The sequence below is a fragment of the Leptonotus elevatus genome, chromosome 10, assembly GCF_054856555.1.
Source record: "Leptonotus elevatus isolate MCC_2025b chromosome 10, RoL_Lele_1.0, whole genome shotgun sequence".
Lineage (NCBI taxonomy): Eukaryota > Metazoa > Chordata > Actinopteri > Syngnathiformes > Syngnathidae > Leptonotus > Leptonotus elevatus.
The window spans coordinates 7,991,124-8,003,303 of NC_141248.1; the positions used below are offsets into that span (position 1 = coordinate 7,991,124).

The 12,180-nt window shown below is 39.6% G+C and overlaps 1 protein-coding gene across 2 annotated transcripts in view; it reads right to left on the minus strand.

Annotated features, from left to right (window-relative positions):
• Positions 1–12,180, minus strand: part of sema3fb (sema domain, immunoglobulin domain (Ig), short basic domain, secreted, (semaphorin) 3Fb) — a 52,796-nt gene that overhangs the window by 15,777 nt on the left and 24,839 nt on the right. Inside the window, exons 3-8 of one of the 2 annotated variants that reach the window (XM_086086602.1) lie at positions 6,767–6,927; positions 6,367–6,429; positions 5,075–5,194; positions 3,924–4,013; positions 2,579–2,672; positions 25–144 (exon numbers count right to left, since the gene is read on the minus strand). In XM_086086602.1, the coding sequence (XP_085942728.1) occupies positions 25–144; positions 2,579–2,672; positions 3,924–4,013; positions 5,075–5,194; positions 6,367–6,429; positions 6,767–6,927 (648 nt within the window). The remainder of the gene's footprint in view (positions 1–24; positions 145–2,578; positions 2,673–3,923; positions 4,014–5,074; positions 5,195–6,366; positions 6,430–6,766; positions 6,928–12,180) is intronic. The other variant, XM_086086603.1, reaches the window with a different exon arrangement.

Here is a 12,180-nt window from a genome sequence, read left to right on the forward strand (position 1 = left end):
GTCTCGAAGAAGTAAGACATTTACCATTCAACCATCTGGAGTTGTACTGATCGGTTCGCATGGCTGTCTTTGACCCCAAAGTCCGGAAAATGGCTGAGTCCGTTCCCATGAAGTCGACATAGACTCCAGCATACAGTTCACCATCTGAAAAATAAATAATTCAGTTTAGTAAAATGTCATCACATTTGGCACAAAATGTACAGTATAAATATTTTACAGTAATATATTTTTTGAATGGATATTTACACAAAGATTGCGGACAACAACAAATGACAAGTCAAGCATATAATTAGAATATTTTTTAGACTATAAATCACACTTCTTTTCATAGTCTAGCTGGCTGCGCGGCTCGGACTTGCACCCAAAATCCCAGTTCCCCTAAATCGTGCTCTCGTAGCAAACAAGTACTTTTGGTGCATTACTGCCACCTTCTTTAGCATACGGCATTCGCCACAACATGGATTTACTATTTATACTATTTATTTATTTTGTAAAATAAATTTCCCTCAAAAATGTAATTATATTCTAGCGACTTACTTAGTGTATGTTTCTTTCTTCTAATGCATTTTCTGACTGGTGTGACTGATACTTCAGAGCCACTGAAAATTACCATAAAATACGGAATGTTCACTTTAAGTAGTATGCCTTAGATGAGGTCACTACAAGAGGTAAGAAACTCAAAGTAAAGTAAGGCAAAAGCGCATTGTTTTTCTTTCAATTGCGGTGGGTAAGTAGGACATACTGTTGCAAATTAATTTCACAACATAAAATATTTAATGTGTTGGAGCATTTACAGAAGTATATTTAATATTCCACTGTTTCTTTCTTTCCATTTTGATTGCATTATAGGCAGTTTTAGTGTGTGTGCGTACGTACATGTGTATCCTATTACCGGCTTACAAGGTACTTTTTGGAAAACCCATAACAATTAATTAAGAACATATATGACAGTTAAACCATTACTTGTAGAAACAGTTAATTAGAAACCTCTTCAACAAGCCTTTAACCATTATTAAGACATAAAATATAAGCACATGCATGTGTGCGGACAGATGGTTGTACTGTATACGGCAGCCTTATTATGCCACGGGAATGCAAGGTGATTGTCCTCCAGCTGCTGTGTGGGCCCCAATGGAGAGCAGGTGCGACAGCAGGAGGTGGTGCAGAGGAAACAAAGATCTCTGCCCCGCTTTACATTCAATGTCCCAGTTCTCTGCGACACAATGTATTTTTAAACGTTGACGGATGATCTAATGTGTAATGTGGCGAACAGCTAACTAGACTCAATTCCTTGGCTCTCAGCTTGAAAACATTACCTCTTGTATGATGCCAACTAAGCCATGGTTTCTACCCGTCAGCCCTTCTTTCGGATGTCAATGTTGCAAATGTGATATTATGTGATCGATGTAACCTGTAATAATGTGTCCGAAAGGAAAAAAAGAAAAAAATGAATAGAACAAAACTAGTGAAAATGAGCTCTAAATCCATCTTAGATGAAATGCAGCTCAGTTGGCAGTCACGAAAGAAAACTGCGACAGCCATTTACCCCTTACATGTCAAGTATGAGGTCTGGATATGACCTTGGACCACCTTTGTGGATGGAACAACAACAGACTATATGTCATTTTAGCATCAATACTTTTAGGAGCGGTAGGGCATTGGCCAATGTAAAACCCAAAATATTTTAGTGCAGATCCAGGTAGGTAAAGGTACTTTCCATTTTGATTGCATTATAAGGTATAGATCCCGGATATCCCACCGATCCGCCACACACTTTTGTGTAATATTGAGCTTTGATCATTGATCATTTCTCATTGATTAATACAGGGATATCTTCAAAATTGATGCATGCGCAGGAGGTGGGTATCACTGAAGGTGGACACTTTGTCACTGATATGAATAATGATTGTACAGTCTTGGCTTAGGATATGGAGAAAAAAAATCCTGGATAAAACCCACACAAAAAAGACACCGAAAAAATGTATAATAGTGAAGAGAGAAAAAATTGGAGAATTTGTTTTGCAAATCCACGGGTGCCGAACCGCGAGTATGAGAGGTCAACTGTATTTTATATAATACTACTACTACTACTACTACTACTACTACTACTACTACTACTACTAATAATAATAATAAGGGATGGGTGAGTACCGATACCAGGTACCAACCTTATTTTAAGGTATTGGTACCAGTATCGGCCGCCCTCTTGTGTTTTATGATCAGGAACTAGAAATTTGCCATTAATTTCAATTTTTTATTTTTTTTTTCTTAAGGAAAAATACTATACTGGAATATATAGGTCTTTCTTTAAAATTAGCTGTCATTTTGGGGGGGAATGTTATGTAGTATTGGTATCTGTATTTGGTATCGGTTTTGGTGACTACTCAAGATGTGAGTGTCGTATCGGTATCGGACTGAAAAAAAAAAGTGGTATCGAACATCCCTAATAATAATAATAATAATAATAATAATAATATACTAATGCACCAGACCTTTAAACAAATGAAACACTAGTATATAATACTATATAATGATAATGAATAATAATGATAACGATAATAGTATCATAGCCACTCACTAATTAAAGCTGAAACACTGTTGAGCTTGGGGTCGTAGGAGCACTTTCCTTTCCCAGACTCCACTTTGCCAGGCTCCAAATGGAAAATGTCTTCCTGCAATTGAAAAATCAGAAGGAGATGGCAATAAATTCAGCACTTTTGATCTTGTCACAGTGATTCCCTTGTGTAGGGAAAATGAGGCGCCCTCTAACTCCGGTGGGACCTGGTGGGGGATGGTGTATTAGAATAATGAGTGTGCATTCACACAAAAAAAAAAGCAATGCGGGGCGAAGGAGGAATTTCAAATCCATCTTAAAGCTACTGTAATGCAGAAGAATGTGCTATGTGCTGCTTTTCTCAGCACAATGGAGACTATGCCAAATATGCCTCAGATACAGGTCTATGCTTGACACCTGTAATCCAGCACAGTAAAAACAAGACCAAGATAGCGGTTGCTTGATGGATGCCCACTACATCCCAGCATGCCAGCACTGTAAAGCCATTATTAGACATTTATGAGTGGGAATAATTGAATCAGAGGCATGCAATGGCATGTCATATGGCTTCGCCTCGAAGACCAGCAAATCACGTCCAATCCTCATTTCAATTCACTGTAGGGACGGAGATGTCTGTCATGGTCCATCAGTACCAAAGTGGAGGAACGACTGCGGCACCATGCTAAACTCACTAATCCCGCACACCCCTCTACATATTCCAACTCAAATTTGATTAAAATCACCACTCGTGCAAACAAGAGCATGCTGGAAGCTCTCTCTTAATCATGCCACATGTTGACATAAAAAAAAAAGGGGGTTCTACAAGGACACATGCTCTAATTATTTTTACCATCATGCTGTACAGTATATGCTACAATCTCCTACAAATAATATAACAAGAAAACCTTTTCACTCAAGCCACTGGTCAATTATTTAAAGTGCTTGGAGAAGATGTTCAAATATGCAGCTCTTTTATTTCCTTAGCTGCACAGCCAGTTATGGCTACAGATGACTGGTGTTTGCTCTTGGCTAATACAGCCTGCTGTGGGAGAGCGTAAGATGCTGACGAAACCTGCTGCCTCTGTGGAAGAGACTGCACAATATTCCTGTTGAAGGTTGAGGGGCATGTGGGAGAAGGAATCGATGGCTACATAGTATGGATAGGAATGAAATCATGAGGTTAGCATAAGAAATATATGTTAAAATTAGAACACAAATAAAACAAAGTGCACAAAATAGTCAAAACGCATGCTAGGGGTTGAAAAGTTGAACACGTGATGGCCAGGAACAAAGAAATGGCACATGCAGCTTGTGATTATGATCCAAAGTAGTATGCAGGCCTGCGGTGCAAACAGGGCCGACATCACACCTTTAGTCCAAGTGTCTCATGCACAGTGTTGGGTTCAGCTGCACGGTTTGCCCTTCCTCTGGCCTGGGCCATCTGTAGATACATGGACGTCTAAAACAGGAGATAGCAACACAGTCTGGGTGTTATGCCACTAAAATGGAAAGGGATGGGGAACTTCGAAAAAGTTTTGAGGCTTTCAGTTTAATAAATGGCAACTACCGGTATAGATTTGCATTACAAAAGGATACGTTTGAAGATTTGTTTGCAATTGTTTCTTAATTACAAGGCACAGCCTGTATAGAAATTTGGAAAAACAAACAAACGAATGAACAAATAATAATAAATAAAGAATGACAACAAATATTGAGAACAAAGTTTTCTTATGTGCATCTTGGCAATGTTGTGATAATATTTGAATTCCTCATTTGGCTGAAAATTATGCTCACGGTAATGCCGAAATATGTGTACAACTTGACAAGGAAAACAACCTTCTCTTTAACGGACAAAACCAGGAACTTTTCAGTGACACACACGTTAATGGAAGCTCCCACTTCCAATTATTTTACACAAGTTCTCCCATAGTGGAGTTTGCCAGAAGTTCTGCATGGTGTGGTGAAAAGATTGATAGATTGGTGACCGAAAAGATGGAAAACCTTTGTTAAAAGGTAGAATAGAAACCAGATGCGATAAGGAACTCATAAAAGCAACACTTGCTGCTGCACGTTCTCTGCACAGGTTCTAATCGAATCTCAGGGGATAGAGTCCAGTAGTCAATTGCATCCAATATGTCCTTTTTATTGAATTCCCATGGTCATCATTGGGAAACAAGTACAATACTTAAACAAGAGTGAGGTTTTAATGCAAAGGAACAGGGAGGTTATGATTCTTGGCTTGGTTTAGGAAATTCAAGTGGTACACCATTAAAGGCTGAGGCTAAACAGAGTGGCTTTAACAGCTCATTTGGGACAGCAGCTGGGTGTGAGTAAATCTGTCGTGCCCGCTTACTGGTACCAAAATCAGGCTTAATAGTGTTGGAAAAAAATTAGCTATAATATAAGTACCCTAGCACGATGTGGGTAGAGAGTATATAAATATATAAAAGAAAAACAAACTGCCCACGATGAGTGCAGAATGTTTGTTTTGTTTTTTAACTTGGACGAGTAAATTCTTACCTGAGATTTACGCCCCCGATTGACAAAGGTACAAACTGGATTGTAAGCGCCTGTCCCACAGACATACAGCTGTGTCCTATTCCATGGCTCAATTAGACGGATGAAGTTGGCACATTCTTCCTGAAGAGATTAAGAACAGACCACAATTGTGTCGTATATATCAAAGAGGAAGTCAACCCCCCAAAAATTCTTTACAACAATACGTTAAATGCACCCCCACTAATCTAAGCACTGATTAATATTGGGTTTGTGGAATATGAATTAAGCAGCAAAATCCAACATTGTCATCCTTCTCAGGAGGCAGCCATTTTGCCACTTGCTGTTGACAGAAAACAACATCATAGTTGCTCAGGGGTCAGGTAACAGCCCATCACGGCTCAGCTTGCAAATGTTATATGACCAAACTCAGAAAACAGGTGAGACGATTTATTGTCTCTAGTGTCTCCATAGCCCAAGTTGTGCGTCATTTTAATGTTCTTCATCATATTACTAAAGTGAAAGGGCACCTCTGTCCTTTTGCACTATTTTTGTCATTTAAAGAGATACTTGACTCATTGAGCCATTTTCAGCAGTAAAAAGTTAGTATTTTGTCCAGAATGAATTTGATAACTACATTATTTTTTTGCATACACTTAATACCTTAAAAAAATAATTAAAAATAATCATGGCTCACCTGTTTTGTGGCTTTGGTCAGCAAACTGAGCTATGACTGTCCGTTTCCTCACCACGGGTGAGGTGTCATTTTCAGTTGACAGCAAGTGGAAACATTATTTTTAAAGGTATTAATTCTACATGAAAAATAATTAAGTTATCAAATTCATTCTGGACAAAATATTAACTTTTTACTGCTGAAAATGGCTCAATGAGTCAAGTATTCCTTTTATGTTCATAGTATGCTGTGTGGACCTATTTTGGACCGTTTTGTGTTTTTGGCCGTGACTTTTACTGGAGGCGTGTGTTGTTTCACGCGTCAAACCCCATGTGCAACAAGAGGGAATACAACTCTGCACCTCCTGTATACAAAGTACCAATGTGAAGTGAACAATGGTGTATTTTGATTGGCTATTTGTGATTGTATTATTGGTATTGTTTTTTTGCACAGCACTTTGTTACAGCTGCAGCTGTTGAGATTGAATAAGTATGAGTTGAGAATTACAGCCAAATGTATAAAATTATATTTGGGGCAATTGCAAACTTTCAACTAAATGCATATATAAAAAAGGCTGTGGATATAATGTAAATCTAATGACTTGTGCTGGGACTACAGGTTTGCTGTCAAGAGGGATACTTACATTGGCGTCTTTCCCACTTACGAGGCATTCCATCTTTCTTCGTTCAGACACTGGCCAGTGGATCTATGAGCAGGAAGACAGTTAATATTTGCAAGCAGTTACACACCACTTGTATTTATGGGCATTTCAGTCTAAATTTGCAATGGACGTCCACCAAGGCTAATATTAGTCCTACAGGAATTGTCCTAACCCAATAAAAACCTTTTAATAACTCACTATACAACAGGAAAAGTGAATGCCAGGAAAAGTGGATTTGAGCTAACCCAAACAGCTTCTGCTGGTGTACTGGAGCAGAATATTTTGCTCTGAGGGCAGCAGTAAGAGTTGAAGTAACACCACTTCATTTCAGTGTAACGGCGAATATAAGGGTGGGAATGTGTGCGCGAAAAGCAGTTCTTACAATATGAGGATCCTTGTTGATGTCATGGAGATCCAGAGACAGGATGTGATCCTTGCTACCAATGTACATGCGGTCATAATCCTCGTCCATCCGCAAGATCCGGTAGTCAGATGTGTTGAGGAGGTAGGCAAAATGATGAGCAGTACCAGTAGATCTCAGCTCTGTATAGAGGAACAAAAGCATTATACTCTGACTTTGTGCAACTCAACGTTTTTTGCGACTCTCCTATTTATCCGTTTGGAGTTATGAGCAATGATGTAACTTAACCCCACACAGGAAGAAGTGCTACTGAGAGACTGTCACAAGGTGTTGATGGCTTAATACCACCTGTGTAGATTAGAAGATCTGGAAAGTCTTTCATCAAAGGTTTTCAATGGCTCGTTATACTCATTTTTGTGTGTGTGGGAAGGTAATAACGTGCAATGGAGAGTTGAAGCTGACCCACAAATATGCCATCTTTAGAGGTAGCATCAGAGGCATGACACAGCCATTATGCGAGGAGGAGAGGATCAAGTTTAAGACCAGAGATTCACTGCTCATGAAAGGGACGTGGATAAATCATAGCTCAACAGTTACACATCATATTGTGTTCATTTACTGGAAAGCCCATGTAAACGTCACGTGCATACAGTTTTGATGGTGGGTTTAGACGTCTTCATTTCTATTGAACAATCTTTTGTGAAGGTCAGCTTGGAGTGTGCATTTGGTAACACAATGCAATTAAACACGTCCTCTCATGTCAAGAGTAACCCAATTTTCCAACAGCTAGTTGCTGGAGTGTTTGTTTGATACGGTCTTCTGGGTTCAGCAACCTCCTACAAGCAAAGCAGGGAGGCCATGCCACACCATGGGCAAACACACCCTCTACAATCAATAGGGGAGAGGCATTAGTGGTTAGGGTTTGCATAGTTTTGGACAGAAATACACGTCCCTCGTCAACTGGGGGACATTCCTACTTCTGTTTCGGTTCCATTCTACAGACAAGACAGGATGACATTTTGAGGATACCCAGAATCCAGTTTTCTTGATTTAAACGCCAAAATGTGCTGGAAGGAAACCAGAGGATTATGTGTCAGTTATTTTCTTGAATCATGGGATGCATCAGAGATGCTACAAGCGTAGTGGTAGGTAACGTATACTGTACACAATTAAGTTTATTAAAAGCTATGATCTTCTCAACTATGACTTTCACAAGTTTTGAAAGACTTATTATGTATTTTGCATTACAAGCTTGAAATTGGGAAACATTCATTTCAACTCCATTAGGTCTGAAAATAAAGACCACTGCACTTTAGCAAACATTTTAAAATTGCTATATTTGGGAGGTTTAACTTGATAGGAGTGCCCACCAAGGAAATGTTTACGTCAGCCAAGAGATGGACAGCTGTCAAAGCTGTGTGCAGCGGAACTACAACATGTGGCCTGACCCTGTGATTATTTGTGTTGGAGACTTAAGTTGAATGACGACTCCCCACACACCCAGTTGAGCTGCCGTGTTTGTTTGTCTCTGTGTGTATAACACGAACAAAATGGCCAGACACATATTGCGCATGCACACCCATCCCAGTCAAAGTCCTTCCTGAAGCAGGTTTTCAGCAACTCTTCATTATATTTTTTGTAGCTGGATGTGATCTTCTGTTAGCTGGGGAGTACATAGCAAAAACTCCCTGTACACCATACAGAACAAACGTGTAACCCAAGCTCATGATCATCTGATTGATACAATATATGTTGTGTTCTAAATTTACTGGATAGTATGTCAAGATTGTCCTCTATTTCATAAATCCAGTCAATAGCTACAGGAATTAAACACCTACTGTATGAGGTGATGGCGCAGTTGAGAAAAGCTGAGCGTGTGAGGGAAACTTTACTCTTTCATTACATTGAATAACTTGGAGCTTAAGTTAAGTCTCTGGCAATGTTCGGACCTGACATTAATGTGCCTCCCAGGTGATCCGATTACAAGTGGACACGTTAGCTCACGCCTGGCATCGGAGTATGACTAAACTTGTGCCTCTAGTGACCACTTGCGATTAGATGTCACTCTACTGCTCTATAAACATAAACACTGACATCATTTATTTTTATGCAGTAAAGTCAGGACTGTAATTTTAACCAGCAGAAAGCAGTACTGGACTTGTCATGCCTTGTTTGACAAGGATTTAAAAGTGGCTTTGGATACTTTCATAAAGGGTCTATTAATACAAAACATTTTAAAATAAAATATTAATAAAGCCAGTGTTGTTTTGTTACACTTTGTGTACATGACAGTATTACTTTGGAACCTAATGGGTGGACATTAGAAAACTGGTCTAAAAGAGGACATTTTTGAAAATGCATACATACTAAAAACGGATGACGTGTATATGAAAAGTGATGAGTCTAGTAAAGGGCGGACCCAAAACTGTTACCTCAGATGTACTCCTCAAGATCATTTTGTTTTGATAACACTTCCCTTCAGCAACATGTACACACAGGTTACTAGACCAGTACCGTATCAGGGGAGTGTCACGTCCCTTATACAGTAAATTTGAGATGCACGTATATGTCGATGATGAAGGGTGTTCAAAACATGCTTTTGGATAAGAGCTGGTTAGAACAGGTAGATGGTTTGCACGTACAATTCTTTGTGAAGTGTGTGAGTGTGAATAAATATGGTTTTGAATATGTTGTCATCTTGACTTCATTCTGTGTGTACGTTTTGGTTAACTTTGTTGGGTCTACAAGGGCGGCTTTGACTCAGGAAAGGACCAAACCACTCTGTGGACTAGCAATAGTGCCATTAATAGTGAAAGTAAACCAGGGAGGGAATAAGATACTTGCACTCAGTAACATCTTGACTTTAAGTCATGCACCTGTACACTGGTGCTTGTGTGGTGTGCAGGTGGGCAGATAGCAGATAGGAACATGAGCTCTGTCCTCAGGTAAAAAAAAAAAATCTAAATTGCTCTGTCTGCTGAACACAGACAAGAGTTCTTTCACACACCATCTCTAGACGCAAAGGCGACAGTTTAGAAAGATGAGTCTTGAATATGTAGTGGGTTTAAGTCAAATGCTGCAAATAAGAAATGGGTCATTATGTAAAAGTAAAAAGAATATATATCTTTAAAAAGAAGTGCAACCGATTGGTTGATTAGAGAAGTAGTGGATTCTCTCTAGAATTCTGTATTGTAATTATCTTTAAATGTACAGCCTGTATGGCACACCTGTGTAACAACAATCATGCTATCCAATCAGCATCTTGATATCCCACATCTATCTCATGTAGATGGATTATTTTGGAAAAGGAGAAGTGCTTGCTTACGCAGATTTAAACAGATATGTGAACAATAAAGTGATATAGTCCTTCTGTGTATGTGTACATAGAAAAAGTGGTATTTTTTTTAAGTTCAGCTAAAGAAAATAGGAGCAAAACACACAAGTGTATGGAGGGTGGGGCAGGCATGCAGCCAAGCATCTCACATTCTCTACAAGACAGTGATATGGGTAGTCTAGAACAGAGTGATCAGGTTTCAAATACGGAAATAAAATCACACACCACTGCCTATGACCGAGCAATGTATTTTCTTCGTGAAGGCTGATATGGAACAACTAGAGTTTCATGATGAGGGATATCAAAAGTAAGCGGTCTGTTGCTTTGATACGGACTGGAGGGAACAATGATGAGTGATACCAAGTGTGGAGCAATCACTTGCTCAAGTCTTAAGCTGACGTCCTAGAACATCTCACGCATGTTGGTCTACCTAAGCTGTGTCCTGAGGCCATTTCCAACAGTTAAAGGAGTGTTAGATAGGATTGTAGAAGGGCAGGAGCAATAATTAGGGTGATTAAGAGGGGTGGGAACAGTGTTGTGTTCTCACACATCAAAGGGAGTCAGGATTTCCCCCAAAATATTGTCAGTGTTAAAGAGTGGGGAAAAACAGGATAACAAATCTATCGTCTCAAAAAGCCCTTGTAGCATGTAGCATGTTGCTACTTCCTAACTGGTACAAGCCGAGCTGTGTATAGTTCTAACATTTTAATTTTTACCCAAAGAAGATCTGCCTTGGCTCTTGAAAATGCTGGAGAGGCTTAACTGGGGCTACACCGATTTATGACAGGGTTAGGGCCCCGGTGTAGCACCGTCCCTGACATGGCCATGATTGTAGACAGTCAAAATTGGTTCCTGTCCAGCAGCTTATATCTTAAGGAGTTGTGGTTTCCCCCGTTATCTATTCAGCTCAAGCTTCTCACAGTGATACCCAGTATTGGCAAGATAAGGAAATACCTAATACAGTATAATGGCTATCAGTGAACACACCATCAGGAAGATTAGTTAACACGCTTTTGTATTCAGTGTGTAGCCACTGGATGTGGCTGCTTTTCGTCACAAAATTTGAAATCTAATCAGTGAAGCCACAGTATGTTCCCACACCATACTAAACACATCCTTCTGCACTATGTGTGCTTGTGCCAGACATAGGTTGTTTAGCTTTGTGTCAATTGGACACTTCAAAGGCAATAAAGGAGATGACACCATCGTTAAAGTATGCAATTTCTGTGTTTGAGGTTACGTTTGCTAGTAAATGAAAAGGAACAGCATCTAATCACAACACCTGTTTTCTGCAGCTTCGTGACACTCATGACTGGAGAATAATTAAAGCCAATGTGTCACATCAGATAGGAGACATTCATCAAATAACACACAACAAATAGCAAAACATCCTGAGATGAGCCACCACACCAGTCATGACAGGAAAATAGGATTTGTTAATGATGTGTTCTCAGCAGCTTGCTGATATTTTCATCACCCTCCTTGTACAGTTGAAATGTTTATGGTTTGGCCACACTCAGGTCCTGAGTTAATATGTATTATGTCTAAAATAATAAAAAATATATATGTGTATTTTTAGCACCTATCAATAGCATAAGTTGTTAAAGAAACACAACAAAGTCAAGCTACTTTACTATGGCCTGTTTAGATTATGTTACTGTGAGCTCTTTCACATGGTGTAACCTCATGTCTCTTAGTTACATATGAAACTTCATAATGGGTAAGCTATACGAGCGCTAACATATCACTAACCCTCTTCAATAACTACTACTCCTGACCCATATGGTCCTGAATTGCACTGTTAAGCTGTGTGTCCATTTGAGGGATGACACTTCTTGTTTATCACCAAAAGCACCTCGTTACCACCATACCCCTTGCTGTCCTGACGCTCTCGTGCCGACCCGGGGTACTCACCCGCTCTATAATTAGGATTCACCGTAAGCCCCATCCCTCGCCAATCCCCTGTCACTCCTTTGCTAATGGCACCAATTTGTATTCGCTGTCAGCTCTGATGAGCTCTCATGCGAAAAGATGGCCTTATCAGAGGGCTTCTGGCTACCATCACCTAAACGCCGCCATTGCCTGCCAAGCCCTGAATGCT